The following is a 21,031-nucleotide window of genomic DNA, read 5'->3' on the forward strand; positions in this document are numbered from 1 at the left end:
TTATTAATTACCAGTTAGTAATCCTACGATCAGGAACTATTTAAGTTTAGAGTTATCATCTTTTAGGTCTCATTATTATGATCTCATCACAATCCATAAAAAGCTTTACTCTAAACTGTGGTATATCTTATTTAAACACTTAAAATATATAGAGCCCGTAATAAAAACAAAACAAGTCTTTTATTAATATCAATGAAATCAAAATAGATTACATAAAAGTTATTCCTAAATCTTTATACATGATTGGACTTAGGACATATCTCTTTCACTTCCTCGCTGTGGGGACCTATCCCTTGTATTTCGGTCCCTCTCAGGGCTCTCACTGCGACCCCTATCATTTCTTTTGGGACTCCAAGACGTCTTTCACTTACTTCCCCTTCCCTTATTGTTGTTGCTGCTGCCTCCACTCTTTTTCAAATCCTGCATAGATTTTTCTATCCACTTGAATGGTTCTGCTTGGGCATGAAAATCATCAAGAGTAGACCGGGTTTGAGCCTACATATGTTTCCAGAATTTCATTCCTTCCCTGAGCCCAATAATTAATTTTTTTTTGACAGCTTCCTTACTTGCATCTCTCACTCGGGGGACTTCTGCATTGAATCTTATGAAGTAATCTTGAAGCGTTTCACCCTCCTTCTACCTTATATTGGCCAGGGTGGCAACATGGGGAGCATAGAGAATTGAAGACTGGAAATGCTTAATGAAGATATCGGTGAACTGCTCCCATGAGTGTATGGTGATGTGAGCCCCTAATTTAGAGAACCATTACTGAGCACTACCCCGAAAAGAGGCAGCGAACAACCTGCACTTGGCCTCGAGTGAGGCCTGATATACTTCCATTTTAGTGTTGAAGCGGATCAAGTATACAGCTGGGTAGGTGTCCCCTTTGAACATTAAATGTAGATTAGTTCTTAATCATGGGGGCAAAGGAGCTGTCCTGATTTCTTGAGTAAAGGGAGAGAATGTCCCTATTATATTAATGACATTTTATCCACATCCATCTTATCCATGAGCTTCTTTAGTTCCTTAATCTTCAAATCTCCGATTCTTACATTAGGAGGAGCCTTGCTGGGAGGCTTAGCAGTTGCACTGGAATGTTCCTCCTCATTATGTACAGGCCTTTTTTTCTTGGGCACGGACCGTTCAGGGTCACGTTGGGAGGACGGCTCAACTTCTCGATGAGAGGGGGTCGCTCTGAACCATGGTCGTGACTCGGGGATCCTCTTTTATAGCCTTTCAGCCTTCATTTTTTTCAGTTTGAGCCTCAAATCATTTTCAGTAAGCTGTACACCAATCCTATTAAAGACACTGGTTGGCCTAAGCTCAAATGAGGCTTGTCCTTGTGACCCATCTCCTTTCTTTTCTTCATCCCCATCTATTTCTTGGGTCTCGCCTTCAGCCTCCTCATTGAAACTATCAATTAACTTTTTCTTTGTGCTACCACCCTTAGAACCCTTTTTAAAATTCCTTCCTCTCTTATTCTTCTTCTTTTTGAGGCCGTTACGACTCTGCTCCACTTTTCCCACTCGCTTACCAATGTCCTCTAATTGCGCCCCTATTATTTCCAAATAGCTGAGGACCTCCTCATTTCCTGTCGAGAGATCTGTCCACCTGTCGACTTTGGGTCCTCCAACTCGTTTGGGACCTTAGAGGAATCGATAAGTGGAGGCCCTACAATTATCAAGGTCTTTTTTCCGAGGGGGCATTCAAGACTCTTCGGAGGATGACCTTTAGGAGACTCAGTCTCCATCTCCTGGTCAATGCCCTTGTGATCTTTGAAATTAGTCATTTTTCTCCCAATTGATGACAAAAATCCCTCCTTCTAGAGCTAGATATTATATGGAGAATTTGGTATAACAATATTGTGGAGGTTTGCTGAAATCACGGAGCAAAATATGATTATTTTTCTAAGACCGTGAAGAACACGGAATGGATTTTGATGAATGTTGTAGTTGATCTTGTTCGTTAATTCAAAGAATACCAAGAGAGAAAAAATTTCAAACCATTGATCATCCGTAAACAAGAGGCCTACGTACCTTTTTATAGGGGTTCAAGCTACATGTAGTTCTTGGAGGACAAGTTACCTAGACGGGCTAGGGTTTGGCCCGGTCCATCAAAGCCCAGGTTCGTTGACCGTTGGATAGTTCGTAGAAAGCCCATATTATTCCATGGACAAAGCCCAATTAGGCTATAATAGGCTATCATGGCATTAGGTGAAGATATCTCGTTGGTGAGGCACGAGAACACCTTGAGGCCTCACATGCGACCCCTTAAAGTCTGGTCATGTGATGTGGTCCCAAAATTATGTAAGTAGTGCTGACCTCGATGAGGCCCTTTCAAGCATAATGTAGTCCCGCTAGATTTCTATGATGTGCCCCAATAGGGCCATGTAGTCATAAATTATTATAGTAATACCTCCTGTGCAGTTGAGATATCAGTAATAACTCTCACTTGTCCCACTTGTCTCTTCAAGTCTCTTTAAAATATGAGGTGAGGACTCCTCTCCTGTTGATATGAGGGCAAGCCTACCCTACTGTTTACATGGAGGCATCCATGTGCACCTAGTAATATAATGGTATGACTCCTCTTATTGATATATCCCCACGTGTCAGCTGGTGAGGTCTTGGTCAACATAACGGTACATAATCTCTAGTCAATATACCGGTACGAAAGTTCAACTTTACATTCAGATCCAATTATTTTAGCCTAATAATAATAACAATTCTTGTCATGGGTCTGTTTAGAGCCAATATCAACTTTCGGGTATAACAAAATGAAACAAAAAAAATGAAGCTCTCGTGCACATGCACATGCTGGTAGGTATCGCAATGTTTTGAGTATGTCTTGTTATAAATATGACAGCTTAAATATATACACTTGAGACGAGCACATATACATAGCCATATGAGTTAGTTAACAAAGTAATATTATGTGTCCCATGACATTTTTCGAAATAGTTAAAAAATGATATAATATGAAATGAGAGGCGACAAAATCTAATTAGAGGGTGAATATTCATGCACTCTGATTATCATGAAAGTTATCACATACATAATTTGGGGGGAAAATTGTAACAATTTTTCGGTCTCATATATAGCTACACAAACATATTTCGATCAAAAACTTGATTTTATATGTGTGCACGGTGAAGATGCTTTTGATCTTATGTGTGTACAGTAAAAATATAGGGTGAAAAATCAAATACCCACCATTTGGAGAAAACACCCAAAATACTGATCGGCGGAACGTCTGTCTAAAATACCCACGAAACACGCATTTGGGAGATGCATTTTCATTTTTTTAATTTTAAAAAAGAATACGCATGAATGACTGTCAAGCGCATTCCCTTTTATATTTTTGGGTAGCATACCTTTTCAAAAGTAAAAGGCAATACACATGCAAGTCATGCGTATAGTTTTTGAATATGCATTCTCGTAATGTGGATTCCACATGTATTTTGGATAACTGCTCCGCTTATGGATATTTTGGGCTGTTGAACCCCAAAATTGATGTATTTTGGATATTTTAAAAATATATATATATATATGATATAATCAATAGTGTAAAAATCGGTAATTGAAACTAATCGGTACAAGTACTTTTTTTATCATTGGAAACCCACAGCCGCTACTCTTCGGTTGCGCAGTGCACTAAGTAAACCACACGGGCTCACTTATCTAGAATTAATTGGAGGATTAGGGATTAAGCAGACAAAAAATGGATGCATTTCAATATTTTAATTATATTTAATTCAATACCCTTATTTTATTAGTTGTTTATATAATATAAATATGTATCATATTATATAATTATAGTTATTTAAATTTATTAAAAATTCTATTTTATAGCTAATAATTTATATGCAATATATTCATCAAGAATAATTCAAGAGAATTAATCGGATTTTAAATATCATATCACTTACGTACCTTGTAAAATATTAATCGATAAAATCGAAGATTTTTTGAAACATTGATACATGTAATATTTATTTAAAAAGTGTTATACTTCAAATAATATATTTGATCAAATCAGAAATATTTTAGAAAATAACCCTTTTTAAGTTAAATAAATAAATATATAAAATAGAAAAATATAACACCTTCTTTATAAATTTTATTTTTTTACCCAATAGTGCTTAAATATATAAATAATTACTTTCATTTTTAAGGATAAAAACATATAAATCTGCTCGTTGTACGAAGGGATGTCGTAACTTCCCTCACGATGTTAAGTATATTTAACGGGAGTATGCATTTTGTTGACGGAGGAATTTGGGAGCAACAAAGACTGAGGTTCGTAGCCGGAAACAAGATCTGTGATGGCGGTTCTTCGTCGAAAATATGAACAGTAATCGATGGATCCGATGAACAGTATTCGTCAGAAAAGATGAACAGAGTTTGGTGGTGGTGGTTATTGGTTGCTGAGATTGCTTAGGGTTACTGGTGGCTCCTTTGCGCTCTCGCTTTTGAGCCCTTATAATTTGCCTACGTATCCCTATTTATAGGTAATCAAGCCAACGTAGTTCTTGGGGAACAAGAAACCTAACGGGCTTAGATTTCTTGTCCTGAGGCCCAATGGGAAACCCACTGGAAACCGTCTTCTACTAGCTTTAGGAATGTCCTCTAATGAGGCCCAACACAAAGGCCCAAGGCTTGTCCACGGCTTCGAGACTTCACGGATAAGGCATCTCCCTGGCCAAGGATAACCCTATGCTACCAGCTGTTTCTCTAGTCTGTGGACGCAGGTATAGTCGTGGTTCACCCCAAATGTTGAACGCATCATTGTCCCCCGATAAGGAGCCCCTACGAGATTACAGGATAAGTGATCCCAAGCTTTTGGGTGCAAAGTACAGGATACTCCAAAGTCTCCCAACGAGGACACCCCTTGACTACAGAGACAGAGCTCCCAAAGCACATACCAGATTTGACCCCACATCCCCAATGAGGACACTCATTGACTACAGAAGGAGGCCTTCAGTCCAAGCATACCCCTGGAGGTCTCTGACCACGGACACCGCCTTTCCTGTAGATGTGCTACATGAAGGAGTTCTTCAATAGAGTACCTGCATCAAATCGGTTAGTAATAATAATTCTCCATCTTCCGTGGATCTTCCAAAGAGTATGTCCAAGTAATCATGTTGAAGTCTTCCTAAAACATTTTATCAAGTCAAGGCGTGCCCTAAGGGTTGCCTCAAGGAAGGACCCAATCATGGAATCCTCCATCTTTTTTCTCAATAACAGGGCGCGCCTCCCCATACATTGACAATTGCAACTTTCCATCAGCCATTTTCACCATAAGGCGCGTCTAGCTTACACATTGGGCGTGCCTTCTTTCCTTTTATAGAAAGATAATCTTATCTGTTCCCCAATTTTAGGCGTTTCTTCCTCAATCTTGACCATTTTATCAATCTCAATCTAAATATTGTTTATACCAATTTTTGGGCATAACAACTACCCCCCAAATTCCATATGTCATTGAAAATGGGAATGGAATTTTTCTTCCTCTTTACCAAAATCTGTATAAACAAACTTTCCAATACTATTTTACTGGGCGCGCCCTAAACTAGGCACGCCTTTTCAAATTCTTCCACTAAGAGTTTGAATTTACTGTGGTAATTATATGAGGCGTGCCTTCAAGAGGGCGCGTCCTAGAATTTTAATTATTTTGAAACGGTTCCCCTAATTATTCAAAAATCGTGCCTGACATGATTGACGTGATTTATATTAATAGCTATCACTTTTTCAGCTATAAATACCAATCACATCCTTTCTTTTACTTTTTACTTTTACCCTCTCTCCTACTTTACCTTCCTTTCTCTTTCAAAGAACCACCACCGGCGGCACTACTCTACTGCTCGGAATCCTCTCTCTCGGCCACTATTTCCCCAATTATTTCCGATCAATCTTTTCCCCACTCAAAAAGGTATGAAAAGCTTCTCTATTTTTTGTGTTTTAGTATGTATGTTATATTGCATTTTACTTTGTCTCTTCGACTTCCATAACTGTTTTTGATGTATAAGAAATGGTGTATATATCTATGTATGTATATTTGTAAATTTTGAATCTTTGTTGTTTTAGATCCAAAATCATTTGGTCCAATCTTCAATTTTATGTTTCTAGGAATCTCAACCGTTCGCCTTCAATTAGGTTTAAAAGCGTATGCTCTGAGAAAATCGACCATGGCGCGCCCTTATATTTAATTATAAGGCGCGCCCTCATATTTTGTCACCAGTGATTCTTACTGTAGCATGCCTTAAGGCACACCTATCCTGGCTTCTAATCTTTCAATTTCCCATCCTTTAATCTTGATGCTAGATTCCATGGGTCTATTTTTTAACAGGGCGCGCCTTCTTAGTATAGGATGTGCCTTAATCAAAAATTAACATAGGTCGCCCTTAACACAGTGAATACTGTCCTCTCAAGTCCTCCACTTTTATTTGTTCCCCTCCATGTTTTCTTCTTTCATTCGCTCCAATTGGGCGTGCCCTCAATATTTCTTTGCTTTTTTTGACAGCTGGAAGACGAGGGCGCGTCCTCTCCTTTTCACCCATTCAAGGATTTCCATATCAATTTGGGAATCTATTCGCCTCCAAGCACCTACTTCGACTCCCAGCCTCCAAACGCCCACCATACTCCCGAGTTTCTGAATCAGGTGGCGCACCTTGTTCAAGATTCCAAAAAAGGTACCCTGATGGCTGATTCTTCAAACAGTTCTTCCATGGACGATGTCCCTTTTTCTCGTAGACATGGGAAATAAAAGCTAATCCAAAAGGAGAGATCCCCAGTCCCTATCAGTACAGAACTAAATGATGATGACTGGTTAGCGAGCTTGAATGCTGACAGATACATGGGTGTTGAAATTGGTATCAATGTAGGTGCAGGGCCATCCAAAGACTCCTATAGGGCTGTTTCTCCAAGCCTATCTCCACAACAACCACAGGGCGCGCCCGAAGAGAATATGTCGCCCCTGAAAGAGATGTGTCCTAAGTCCAATCATGTATGATGATTTAGGAATAACTTTTATGTAATATGTTTTGATTTCATTGATATTAATAAAAGACTTGTTTTGGTTTTATAAGTGTTTAAATAAGATATACCATAGTTTAGAGTAAAGCTTTTATGGATTATGATGAGATCATAATAATGAGACCTAAAAGATGATAACTCTAAACTTAAATATTTCCTGGTCGTAGGATTACTAACTGGTAATTAGTAATCCGCAAAGATCGGTACATACTATGCTTGCTTCATTATGGAGGATGTCTGTTCTCATAAACATTTGTGTGGTGACAATATAGCTAGTATGTAGGTGCTTATTATAGAGTAAGTTCACTGAACATGACTCACACAGCTGAACAACTGATGGAGTTCACTCACGTGTCAGCAGTTGTTCATATAGTGATAGTTGTACAAGTATCCTTAGACTTGAGGTCATCATAGTCATCTTGTGTACACTGAACTATGATTTGGTTTAGTTCTTAGTCTCCAGGGACAATTATAAGGGCTCTACTAGGTATAGGAATTTGTACACGAAGATAGTGTATGATCAATAAAAGATCTACCCCTTCCAGTGAAGGAAGAGAATGTTCCATGCTGATCCACTTATGCTAGTTCAGGAATCTCTGGCCAGAGTGAATGAAATTAAAAAGGAGTTTCTAATTTACATTAATTAGAACTAAGCATAGTGAATGGGAAAGCAAATGATTAAATAAGATAGGCTTGACACAAATTTCATGCCTTGTATTTAATCGTGACATTGCAGGGTAGAAGGAATTAATTGTACGATAACTACTCACTGAATAAGTTCTTGGTATTCTAAGCAGTGAATTCGTATTATCCGAATAGTCGCGATATGCCGAGAAGTATTCCTCACGATGTAGAATAAATATGATTAATTTATTAATTAATCATATTTAATGAATTAGAGAATTTATATAAATAATGATAAAATAGTTTTATTATTATTTATTTCTACTACTGGCTTAATATTGAACCTATAGGGTCACACCATAAAAGAGAATGATTTAATGGTGGAGGAATTAATTAATAATGGCTGGTAATTATTTATTTGTGAAATAAATAATTAATTAGCAGATTTAATAATTGATTAAATGAGATTTAATTAATTCTTAATATTATTAATTAAGAATTTAATTTTGAAAATTAAATCAAGTGAGAGAATTATTTTTCTAAAGTGTTTAGAAAAGGGATTAATGATTAAAAGATGTTTTAATTATTAGTTAATTGGTTAATAAGAATTATCAATTAAAGGGTTAATAATAATAATATTTTATGAAAAAAATTCAGCTGAAAATTTTGCCTATAAATATACTATTATAAACCCTATTTGCCTCAACACAAATAATTAACCCTAATTCTAAAGTAGAACAATAGGGAAGCAACTAATTCTCTCAGCCTCTTCCTCCTCCATCACATTGTACTCTTGGTGGATACCGATGGAGTGCTTCACACTTGCGGAGCAGCTGCTAGGGATCTCCGCTCATCGTTCTTGGATCTCTATTAAAGACCTTCATCTTTCCATTAACGTAAAGCTTCTTAAGGTAAACATACTGAACTACGAATTAAATATTATTTTTCGCATAAATCCTGCGGAGGGTTTCGTTTTTTTTTTAAGATTTAAATTTACGTTTTCGCTGCATTTATGTGCTAAAAACCCTTCAATGGCATTAGAGCTACTTGCGAAAAGTTTTTAATTCATTTATGTGTTTAACTGTTTTCGATATATGAGCATGTATGTGATTCGCCATGATTTGATATTGATATAATATGCTTATATAAATGTATGGTTTTGAATTTAATATTCATGTGAGTTGTATAATCATAAGATGATTATGTAATCTCTATATATACTGATATATACATGATTTATGTTTGTTCTAATTATGAGAATCATATTAGATACGGATTCTGAATTGGCTGCTGCAGATTTGCTGAAATCTGGGTCTGGTGTCCGATTTACGCAAACGAATACCCTATTCCATAGGTAAACGAGCGTCTGAACAAAACTGATAGCTAAATCTATCAACGATTCGTCTGTAAGGTGTTTGATGTCGTTTACTGCCCGTAAATAGTGATTCTTGTTTTTCTGATTTGATTCTGATTTTTATGATTTTTGTCATATTTTTTTTATGATTAGATCATGGATAATATGATATGTTAAGATCAGATTATGTGTTTTAACATGCTTTTATGTGTTGTATGAGCATGGTGGATAGTTATGGCCTTTCAACCTTTGTGTAATGGTTTTGGTTTTGGTTTTAAATATGACTTGCATGTCGTCAATCTTTGTATTCATAAATCTCGAATATAACTTGAGTTATTCTTGTAAGTTCATTAGATTAGTTTTACTTTCAATCATGTAATGTAATTGAAGACTCAAGAAGGTTATCCAATGGAGGTGATACAAAGAAGAAGACGAGATATACAAGAAGTCTAAACAAAGAAGAAGACTTATGTAATAAGTACTTGTATTTATTTCCATCACCATATTAGATTGACCTTGATCTTTATCATGAGCTTGATAAAGATCACATAGGATGGAGCCATAACCAAACACATTTACTTTATTGCACTTTACATTTACTTGTTTATTTAATTTTATATATGAGATATATGCCTATGTTTACCATGCGATGATAGATTTAGGTGAACTTAAATCAATATAAGGCGTGCTCTAAAAAATCTAGAATAGGAATCGTTTCTTGCCTTAACAATAATATTATGAATACAATCATGAGATTCTTGTGTTTATGAAACACGTAATTAAATATGAATTTTCAATATTGATAGAAAGGATGATTCCGTCAAAAGCAGAGATCTATCTATAAGAAAGGGGTATTAAGTGACGCCTCTTGACAATGCTCCCCCCGATCTGGGAATCATCTGATTATCGATTATTAATTTGAAATATTTAATTTAAAAGGAAGAATCTCTTTATAATATGATTATGATTGTAACATAATATAATCCCTCTAAAATTAAATAATATCAAGTAGTAATTGGCCAATGACACAACGGGCTTGTGTCGGTCAAAGCCTTCCAACATGGTAGAAAGTAGTTCTTATTTTTAAATCATTGTCATTTCGTGCTACAGCCGAGGGCTTTGATTTTGAAATAAGAAATACTTGTCTATTACATAGAGATGTGTACATTGAATTAGAAGCTAAAGGTCGTTACGTGCTACACCCGTGGGCCGTTGGAGACCGATTCAATTGTAGGAAATGTTGGGTTAGACTTGACTTAGAATATTGAGTTTGTCATGCTACAGCCGTGACTCAATTATTCAAGAGGCTAAAGTTTTATTAGGGAATAACATAAGATGTAATTGACAAGAGTTGTCTGCCTATTGAACATCACATGACGTTTCGTGCTACAGCCGAGGTTGTGTGATGGAATGTAGGATCCCTATTCCCACTAGCATTATGAATACTTAATTTTCACTTAGGGGTTATATAAATTAGATAAACTAGTGGGAGCCACTTATGAATAAAGACCCGATTCATATAGTGTCTTGAAATGAAAATGAATATTTGCTAAGTGTTGTTATGTGTTCATCATTTACAGATTTACTATATTCATTATGTCTTCTGCACTATACCATAGTTTAGAGTAAAGCTTTTATGGATTATGATGAGATCATAATAATGAGACCTAAAAGATGATAACTCTAAACTTAAATATTTCCTGGTCGTAGGATTACTAACTGGTGATTAGTAATCCGTAAAGATCGGTACATACTATGCTTGCTTCATTATGAAGGATGTGTGTTCTTATAGACATTTGTGTGGTGACTCTATAGCTAGTATGTAGGTGCTTATTATAGAATAAGTCACTGAACATGACTCACACAGCTAAACAACTGATGGAGTTCACTCACGTGTCAGCAGTTATTCACATAGTGATAGTTGTACAAGTATCCTTAGACTTGAGGTCATCATAGTCATCTTGTGTACACTGAACTATGCTTTGGTTTAGTTCTTAGTCTCCAGGGACAATTATAAGGGTTCTACTGGGTATAGGAATTTATACACGAAGATAGTGTATGATCAATAAAGGATCTACCCCTTCCAGTGAAGGAAGAGAATGCTCAATGCTGATCTACTTATGCTAGTTCAGGAATCTATGGCCAGAGTGAATGAAATTAGAAAGGAGTTTCTAATTTACATTAAATAGAACTAAGCATAGTGAATGGAAAAGCAAATGATTAAATAAGATAGGCTTGACACAAGTTCCATGCCTTGTATTTAATCGTGATATTGGAGGGTAGAAGGAATTGATTGTACGGTAACTACTCACTGAATAGGTTCTTGGTATTCTAAGCAGTGAATTCGTATTATCCGGATAGTCACGATATGCTGAGAAGTATCCCTCACGATGTAGAATAAATATGATTAATTTATTAATTAATCATATTTAATGAATTAGAGAATTTATATAAATAATGATAAAATAGTTTTATTATTATTTATTTCTACTACCGGCTTAATATTGAACCTACAGGGTCACACCATAAAAGACAATGATTTAATGGTGGAGGAATTAATTAATAATGGCTGGTAATTATTTATTTGTGAAATAAATAATTAATTAGCAGATTTAATAATTGATTAAATGAGATTTAATTAATTCTTAATATTATTAATTAAGAATTTAATTTTGGAAATTAAATCAAGTGAGAGAATTATTTTTCTAAAGTGTTTAGAAAAGGGATTAATAATTAAAAGGTATTTTAATTATTAGTTAATTGGTTAATAAGAATAATCAATTAAAGGGTTAATAATAATAATATTTTATGGAAAATTTTCAGCTGAAAATTTTGCCTATAAATATACTATTATAAACCCTATTTGCCTCAACTCAAATAATTAACCCTAATTCTAAAGTAGAACAAGAGGGAGGCAACTAATTCTCTCAACCTCTTCCTCCTCCATCAAATTGTACTCTTGGTGGATACCGGTGGAGTGCTTCACACTTGAGGAGTAGCTGCTAGGGATCTCCGCTCATCGTTCTTGGATTGCTATTAAAGACCTCCATCTTTCCATTAACGTAAAGCTTCTTAAGGTAAACATACTGAACTATGAATTAAATATTATTTTTTGCATGGATCCTGCAGAGGGTTTCGGTTTTTTTAAGATTTAAATTTACGTTTTCGCTGCGTTTATGTGCTAAAAACCCTTCAGCCCCTTTGCGACGAATTGAATTTCTTTGATGAGGACTCTCTCCAATTTTCCACCTCTCCTGAACCTTCTCCAATTCCTTTCCAGCATTGGGAAGTCTCCGACAGTGAGTTAGACTTTGACTAGGATGAGTATGAGCCATGTAGTGAAGCCGTGAAAAAACGTTTCAGGAAAGAACACGGGAAACTCTTTTGTGTGGGCCTGTCCTCAGCTTGTTCCGATGAGCAGCTAGAATGGCTCATGGAATTTTATGATATGGAAGGCATATGGGCGCGACCTCTAAGCATGATGCGCCCCCATATTTTTAACTATGGGAGAAACTTCAGGATCCCTATGATGGTAACCAGCCCTAAGCTGGTTTCTTTGGGTATCGGCGCGCCCTTGCATCCCTACCTTAGGAAGATAATAGAACTTTATGATGTGGCTCCACTCCAACTTTCTCCCAACAGCTATAAATTTATTCTAACCCTATTCATTCTCTATACAGACCTGGGCTTCTCTCAGCCTTCGATGGCCGAAGTCAGCTATTTTTTCAGCTTAAGGAAATCCGACCATGGATACTACTACTTGGTTGCAGACAAGCAGCATAATAAAAAAGGTTTCTCCTCTGGAAAACTCAGCCATGAAATAGGCTGGAAGGAAAATTTCTTTTATTTGTATGATGTTCCCAGGTTGAGAATTAGATTCAACACATCTCCATGTAAGGGCGCGCCTTCTCACTCTCTCTTCCTTATCTTACTTCTATTTTCTTGTTTTCTCATGACCTCATTCTCTCAGACAAACCTGTGGCTAAACCACTTAAGGGCAAACCTAAAAGGCGAGCTGAAGCCCTTCTCAGAGTGGTCGCTGAAAGATGGAACCTAAAGACTTTGGTAACTAGGACCAATTTGATGCGAGTTGGAATCTTTTCTGACCAGGTGGGAGCAAAGCGTAGATTTATAAGATTTAGGAAGGTGTTCCTGTTTCTCGTGTCCTTGACTTAGATAGTGAAGAAGAAGCTGAAGAAGAAGAAAATGAGGCAGAAGACAGCTCTTTTCAAGGCGAAGCCCCTTCAGGTTCGATCATTTCAAAGTCTAAAGGTGCGCCTTCCACGGTTGGCGCGTCCTCATTTCATGATAACCCTTCCTGTTAGCATTTATCTTGGCATACTAGATTATTGATAGAACTTCCTGTTAATTTTCCTTGAAAAACTCTCTGTTACTTAGGGCGCGCCTTTTTACTTGAGGCTTAGCAAGTTACACGTCTATATTATTGCTATCTTTACTAATTGCTTTCGTTTATTGCTTTGTTCAGCACGCTCAATTTGTCAGGATTAACTAATATTTTCTATGTCTTGTGTAGAAAGGGCTCCTCCAAGGATTCCCAAGTCGTTTGGGGGGCTACCTAGCGACAAATCCAAGCCCAAACCAAAGAGAGACGCTTCTACAGCACAGGCATCCATCCCTATTCATACTCCTGTCCCCCAAACTACTCATGTCCCGAAAAGGCCCATTATTGATCTAATAGAGAAGCAGGGCGCGCCTAAAAGGCCCAAAACAGATGGCGCGCCTTCAGGCTCTTCTGCTGCCTTAAACTATCTTGGCCCACTGGGCTCCCTTCATGTTACAGATGAAGAGGTGGAGCAGTGGCAAGCTATGAGCTTGGAAGATGCTTCCAGGGCTTCCATCAAAGCCTCTTGCAAATTATTCATCCATTCCAACCAAGTGGTGGATAAACTTCTAGAGGAGAAGGCGCACCATGAGAGGCTACAGGGTAACAACAATATCCTAAAGAATACCTTGAAGGACAAAGACATCCTCCATGCCAAGGATATTAAAGCCAAAGACTCTGAAATCTCCTTCCTCAAGGATGAGGTGGCTAATCTGACTTCCCAGCTGGAGATTGCCAATAAAAAGGCTACCTCTCTCCACACTGAGCTAGGAGGAGCCAACCTGAGGATTGAGTATCTTGAGGAGCAGCAAAAGATGGGGTGGCCTCATGAGAAGAGGGACGTTACTGATGAAGCATTTGCCAACGGTTTTCACTTCTACAGGATTGGTTTTGTGGCCAACGACCCTGACTATACTTTTGAAAAGTTTGGGGAAGAAAATGTTGCTGGGATGGTGGAGTTTAAGAGGGAGCATGCTGCAGAGATGAAGGCGAGGAGAATAGAGCTTGGGTTAGAGGAAGATGATAAGGGCGCGCCAACAGAGGAGGTTTCTAAGGACGCGCCTGAAGCTGATCCCACCATTCCTCTCCAGACCATTTCCCCAACAGATGAATCTCAGGGGGCGCCCTGATTTATTTTATGTTTAAACTGTATTCGTACTTAAGCTTCAAATACTTCTGAGGAGCCAGCCCTCTTTTGATTATGTGCAAGGTTTTACGACTTATATCTTGCTACTCTTTAATTTTTGCATTATGACATATCGTATGGTTTTATATGATTTCATCTTTTTTGGCATGCATACGAAAATCTGTTAAGGCGCCTCCACCTTTTAGGGCGCGCCTTAATTTTATAATTTTCCGATTTCATTCTCTCTTAACCATTATACACTTCCATTGTATAAAAACATGAGGTGCGTCCTTCCATAGTGGCGTGACCCTATATCGTGTTTTCATAAACTTTTATTCAGATAGTTATGACGTGTCTTACAGTGGGGGCGCCCTTTAATATTTAGACCACATTATTTAGCACGTTCATGAGTACTTGTCCTTTTTTGCAAGATTTTTTTAAAATTGTTCCTATGTCATAGGGATCTATAGAATTTCTCACCGGAGCATTTTGAAATTAGGGCGCACCCTGTTTCTTTCCAACGTGCAAGTGCCAAGTACTCCTTTTTTATCAGTGATTCTTTTGTAATAAATTAAGTACTAAACTAATGGTGCGCCTTGACATGAAGGACTTTTCCTTAATTTAGTTGATCAGCCATACTGTTTTATTTTTGTGCCATCAATTGGCTAAGTGTCATGCTTCTAGGCGCGTCCTTCTATAGAGGCGTCTTATGATATTCTGATCATTAATAAATTGGGTGTGCCTTAACATAGGGCGCGTCTCAGATTTTTTTAGATAGGTGATTTTATACCTTATGATTTACTAGGGCATACTCCCTAGTATAATGTTGGAATCATAGCGTGGATGTATTTTGTTGGTGTATCACTCACATGAATTCTTTATTATGAAGGAACTTGATCTGCTGAAAGTTTTATATGCTAAGTAATCAAAGCAATTTGAAGCAACTTCTTTCTTTTATTAATAATGTGCTCTAGTGTACAAATTACACCAGTCCCATGGCTACTATGCTCTGTGGGGAAATTATTTAAAAAATTTATCATTCTGCTAGTTCCAAGGTTCGTAGTCATGTATACTACCCCCCTAGGCTAGGAGAAATTTAATTCTACTACTCTATTTCATAGGAATTAATCATGGAAATGAGGGGACAAAGCCACATCCTACTGATGATACTTCCGTAAATGCTCCGCATTCCATGCTCGAGGAATAAGTTTGCCATCCAGATCTTCCATGCGATAGGTTCCCTTCCAGAGTATAGCCTTGACATTGTACGGTCCCTCCCAATTAGCTCCAAGCACCCCATGCTGAGCTATTTTGGTGTTAGGCATAACCTTTCGCAACACAAGATCCCCAACCTTGAACGGCACGGATTTTACCTTCTTATTAAAATACCTTGCGATTCTCTGCTGATAAGAAGCAAGCTTTAATTGAGAGTTTGTTCGGGCTTCATCTAGCAAATCCAAGTGGAGCCTCTAGTTAAATTCTGCATCTTCTTCAACAAACAAGTCTCTCCGGAGGGATCCAGATCCTACCTCCACGGGAACCATAGCCTCATACCCATAAGTCAGCAGAAATGGGGTTTCTCCCGTAGTTGATCTGGGAGTTGTGTTGTAAGACTAGAGGACCATGGGCATCTCCTCTGGCCAGTCTCCATTCTTTTCTTCCAACTTAGCCTTCAAAGTATGTTTTATGATTTTTTTATAGCTTCTGTCTGACCATTACTTTGCGGGTGATAGACTGCGGAAAAATCTTTTTTAATGTTCAAGTCTTCATAAAGCTTCCTTAGCTCTTTACTGTCAAACTGCTTCCCATTGTCTGAGATGAGTTTGTATGGCATACTGAACCTGCATACTATAGAATTGAAAACAAAGTCCCTTATCTTCTTTGTTGTGATCGTGGCCAGTGGCATAGCCTCCGCCCATTTGGTAAAGTAATCCACGGCCACCACGACGTATTTCACACACCCCTCTGCTTTGGGCAACTCTCAATGAGATCGATTCCCCACATGGCGAAAGGCCAGGGACTTGCTAATGAGGTAATGGACGTTTCCGGGGCATTGGAATAGTTGGCGAATCGCTGACAACGGTCGCAAGCCTGGACAAACTTGAAGGCATCTTCTTTTATAGTTGGCCAGTAATATCCTTGTCTGAGGACTTTTAACGCCAATGAACCACCCCCGGGTGATTGCCACAAATCTCTTCATGCACCTCCCTGAGAATATAATTTCCTTCTTCTATGTCCACGCAGCGTAACAGTGGCTGGTTAAATCCCCTCTTGTATAACACCCCATCATATTCAACATACTTCACAGCTTGGTATCAAAGGTGCCGAGCATGTAGCTTGTATTCTGGCAAAGCTCCCATTCGAATATAGTTATGAATGGGGGTCATCCACCCCTCTAGAGGGTTTTCCTGTGTCTGGAACACTTCTACCTCTGGAACACTCGGTATCTCTTGAATTCCCAAAGGAATTTGTCCAAGCTGGATGCTATCCATTTGCGACCCCATCTTTGCCAAAGCATCTGCCTTACTATTTTCCTCCCTTGGAATGCCCTCTAGCCCGACACTTCCAAATTTCTCCAATAGAAGCTGCGCACATCTCATATATAACTCCGTCTGGGGTCCCCGGGCTTGGAAACCTCTGTTGACTTGATTTACAACTAACTCAGAGTCACTACGAGCTATTAAATTCACCACCCCCACTTCCAAAGCTATTTTCAGACCATTGATCAAAGCTTCATACTCGGCATCATTATTGGTGAAATAAAACTTGAAATGGATGGCACTCATCAAATGATGCCCTTCCGGGGTGACTAAGACAATCTCGGCGCCTGCTGCACTGTTATTCACGGCCCCATCAACATGTAAGATCCACCAAGGGTGTGAGAGTTCCTCCCTTTCATCAATAGGAGAATTTCCTTGTGAGGAAGACTCTGCCAATACTATAGCCTTGTCATCTACCTCAAAATCAAACTCAAGTATGAAATCAGCCAATGCTTGTCCTTTAATTGCCGTGCGAGGATAGTACTCCAAATCGAAGTGTCCTAGCTCTATTGCCCACTTTAACATTCTTCCTGACGATTCAGGTTTGTACAAATTATGTCGGAGTGGATAAGCGGTGTGGACTTCTATTCGGTGAGCCTGAAAATATGGTCTTAACTTGCGTACCGCAAGGATAAGGGCGTACACCAATTTTTCCATGCCGGTATATCTGGTTTCCGCATCCAGCAACCTTTTGCTCACATAGTACACAGGCCATTGGTGGCATGCTTCCTCCTTTACAATACCACGCTGACGGAGTATTCCGAAACCTCCAAGTAAAGAATCAATGTTTCTCCATCCTCCGACTTGGCCAACATAGGAGGAATTCCCAACTGTTTTTTGATTTTCAGAAAAGCCTCTTCACAATCTGAGGTCCACACAAAATCCTTTTCCATTCCTTTGATTGCCTTGAAGAATTCTTTGCATCTATTTGATGACTTTGAGACAAATCGATTTAGGGTTGCAATCCTTCTCGTCAGACTCTGTACTTGCTTGACGCTGGTGGGAGATTTCATATCCAAAAAAGCCTTGATTTTTGTCGGGTTGGCCTCAATTCCTTGGTGGTTAACCATAAATCCCAAGAATTTTCCCGATTCTACACTGAATACACACTTTTGAGGGTTTAGTTTTCTCAGAATATGGAACATCTCAGCTAAGTCTGCAATGTGATCTTCCGCCTTCTTAGATTTTACAAGCATATCGTCCACGTATACCTCCATCATCTTTCCAATCTACCTTTTAAATATTTTGTTTACCAATCTTTGATAAGTGGCACCGGCGTTGATCAGATCAAACGACATTCCAACGTAGTAATAGAGTCCCCTATCAGTGATAAAAGAGGTGTGCTCCTAGTCAGGCCCATACATGGGAATTTGATTATATCTGGAGTATGCATCCATGAAACTGAGCAAGGCATGTCCTGTCGTGGCATCGACCAACTGGTCAATTCTTGGTAAAGGAAAGCTATCCTTCGAGCACACTTTATTCAGATCAGTAAAATCCACAAATGTTCTCCATTTGCCGTTGGGCTTTTTTACTAACACTGGATTGGCCAACCATTCCGGGTAATAGGACTCCCGAATTAGTCCGACGTCCAAGAGCCTATCCACTTCTTCCGCCAAGGCTATAGCCCTCTCTCCGCTTACGGCCATGCACTTTTGTCGAACCCCTTTATGTTTGGGATCGATGTTCAAACGGTGGCACATCACCTCTGGGTCGACTCCCACCATATCAGAATGGTTCCATGCAAATACATCGAGGTTTGCCAAGAGAAATATCGAAAGACCCTCTTTCAACCTTGGTGCCAACTGAGATCCAATGCTCAAAACCTTACTTGGGTCTTTTTTATCGACAGTGATTTCAATTGTATCTTCCTTTGGTCCCATCTTCTCCGTTAGCATTGGTATCCGTGGATCTAGGTCGGGCGGATCATGATTCTTATTATTTTATAGAGAAGGTGCATCCCCTTGAGGAGGAGCATCAACTTCTTTAGAAGGTGCGCCCTGCATTACAGGGGCATCAACTTCCTTTTTATTTTTCAAGGGCAAGGGCGCGACCTCAGGGAGAGGGGCGTCTACCTTATGCTCATCCTGTCTGAGACTTTGCAAGACGTCAAATCTTCCTTCCAGCCGTTCCCCATTAAGATCTGCTTGGATTATGGTATTTGGGGGTTCCTCTTCTTCCAATATTTCGATCCTGATTGTGCCTTCCAAATACAACATTGCTGGAGGCGGTTCAGAGGGGCGCTCGTCTTCTTGCTCGACATAATAATGGACTCGGATTTCCTCGATCGGTTGCTCGATGCCCCTTTCTCGATCATCATCCGATGCATCTTCGTTGTGGGAGTTCTTTCTAAAGCCCCTCATAGCTTGTCTGTAGCACTCCCGAGAATCATACTAAGAACCCTTTATACTTCCCACACCATTTGGTGTTGGAAACTTGATGGTAAGGTGGTGGATTGAAGTAATAACCCTCATCTCCCGAAGAAAAGGTCGTCCCAACAGTACATTGTGGGATGACTCCTGATTCAGGACCTTGAACTCGAGAATCTTCATCACGGACAACGGGCTTTCCCCCAGAGTACACGGCAACCGAATTGATCCCATAACTCTAACTCCCGTGCCATAGAAACCATAAACCCACGAATCTTCTCCTGACATATCCCGATTAGGTAGCCCCGTCTTCTTAAAGGTGCTGTAGTAGAGGATATTTGTCGAGCTTCCATTATCCACGAAGGCCCTATGGATGTTTTTGGTTCCAATCTGGATGGAAATGACCAGCGCATCATTGTGGGGGTGATGCACCCATCGGGCATCCGCTTCTTTGAAGGTGATATCCATAGATTCTCCCTTGAACACTTTGGGTGGTCGAGTTTCCACCCTATGAATGTCTGTGAGAGGCCTGAATCGAGCTTCCCTAGTGTACCTTGCCAAGGCCCTGTTGCTACATTTCATCCCGGGATCTCTACGTAGATTATTCGGATACTGCCGTTCCTGACAAATTTATTTTCTTCCAAAGTTTCATTGTTCGACCAACGTGGGGCTCGCCCTCCTTCTTCCTTCACTATGTCAGTGCTATCCTTGTGCCTCCTTACTTCCTTAACCACCCATTCGCCAAGATACCCTTCCTTGATAAGTGTTTCGATCTCATCTTTTAATTGTCGACACTCATGCGTGTTATGCCCGGACGACTCATGGTATTCACAGTATTTTTTCTTTTCTTTGCTTTGCCATGATGTTAGAGCCTCAGGTTTTCTAAACAGCCCTCTGTTTTTGTTCACCTCAAAGATATGCTCGATGGACGCGGCCAAAGGCGTGTACCGACTTGTTCTGTAGTCATAGTTTGAGGGAGGACTCCATTCCCTCCTCATGGTCGTGGTATTCACCCGGTTTGGGGTTCGACTACTCCTTCTGTACCTCGGGCTTAGAGATCTGTCTCTCTTCATTGCTTTATTTCTCTGACTTGCTTGTGATGCTGTTTGTACCTCTTCCAGAGATTGCTCTATGGCTTTGAACGACTCTGCCAAAGGAAAGACATCTGCTAGAGTAGCTGGGTCTTTTCCTTGTAAGTGCTTCCAAAAGTCTGAACCAACCCTTAGCCCTGCTATCAAAAAACTCCTTAAGGCTTCTTCTGAAGCCCCCCTTACGCTGGTAGATTCAGCACTGAAACTTTTAAAGTACGACGTCAAGCTTTCATTCTCCCTTTGCCTGATGTTGGCGAGAGTTGTAACTGAGGGAGCATATCTCACAGCAGCTTGAAATTTGGTCAAGAAAAGAGTCTTCATTTGATCCCAGGACATGATTACTCCCGGCCCCAGCTTTTGAAACCATTGTTGGGCGCTTTCTCTAAAAGTCGCTGCCAAGAGCCGACATCTCTATATTGAACCGGCCCAGGAATTCCACGGGGTCTGAGCTTCCGTGGAAATGGAGATCGCTAGTAGTGTTGCGATACCCGGCCGACAACTGCGCCTCTCTTACAGCCACCGAGAACGGGGAAGGGATTTCAGTCGTGGTCGTCACC

The 21,031-nt window shown here is 39.4% G+C and overlaps 3 protein-coding genes across 3 annotated transcripts; all 3 read right to left on the reverse strand.

The window, feature by feature from the left end:
- Positions 1-16,789: 16,789 nt before the first annotated feature.
- Positions 16,790-17,729, reverse strand: LOC141673583 (uncharacterized). Its single transcript, XM_074480337.1, has 2 exons — positions 17,639-17,729; positions 16,790-17,544 (listed from the first exon to the last, which is right to left on the reverse strand). The coding sequence occupies exons 1-2, from the start codon at positions 17,727-17,729 to the stop codon at positions 16,790-16,792; spliced, it is 846 nt and encodes a 281-aa protein (XP_074336438.1).
- Positions 17,730-19,407: 1,678 nt separating this feature from the next.
- On the reverse strand, positions 19,408-19,965 carry LOC141673584 (uncharacterized). Its single transcript, XM_074480338.1, has one exon. It carries the CDS (start codon positions 19,963-19,965, stop codon positions 19,408-19,410), a length of 558 nt encoding a protein of 185 aa, XP_074336439.1.
- On the reverse strand, positions 19,962-20,810 carry LOC141673585 (uncharacterized). The gene has a single exon (XM_074480339.1). It carries the CDS (start codon positions 20,808-20,810, stop codon positions 19,962-19,964), a length of 849 nt encoding a protein of 282 aa, XP_074336440.1.
- Positions 20,811-21,031: the final 221 nt, after the last annotated feature.

The sequence above is a fragment of the Apium graveolens genome, chromosome 7 (genome assembly GCF_009905375.1).
Source record: "Apium graveolens cultivar Ventura chromosome 7, ASM990537v1, whole genome shotgun sequence".
Lineage (NCBI taxonomy): Eukaryota > Viridiplantae > Streptophyta > Magnoliopsida > Apiales > Apiaceae > Apium > Apium graveolens.

Excerpts from the sequence above, each read along its gene's own strand:
- LOC141673585 (XM_074480339.1), bottom strand. The coding sequence starts at position 20,810 with ATGTCCTGGGATCAAATGAAGACTCTTTTCTTGACCAAATTTCAAGCT.
- LOC141673584 (XM_074480338.1), bottom strand. The coding sequence starts at position 19,965 with ATGAAATGTAGCAACAGGGCCTTGGCAAGGTACACTAGGGAAGCTCGA.
- LOC141673583 (XM_074480337.1), bottom strand. The coding sequence starts at position 17,729 with ATGGCCTGTGTACTATGTGAGCAAAAGGTTGCTGGATGCGGAAACCAG. Across the intron at positions 17,545-17,638 it reads TGTACGCCCTTATCCTTGCG|GAAGAATGTTAAAGTGGGCA; the intron begins GTACGCAAGTTA and ends CTGAATCGTCAG.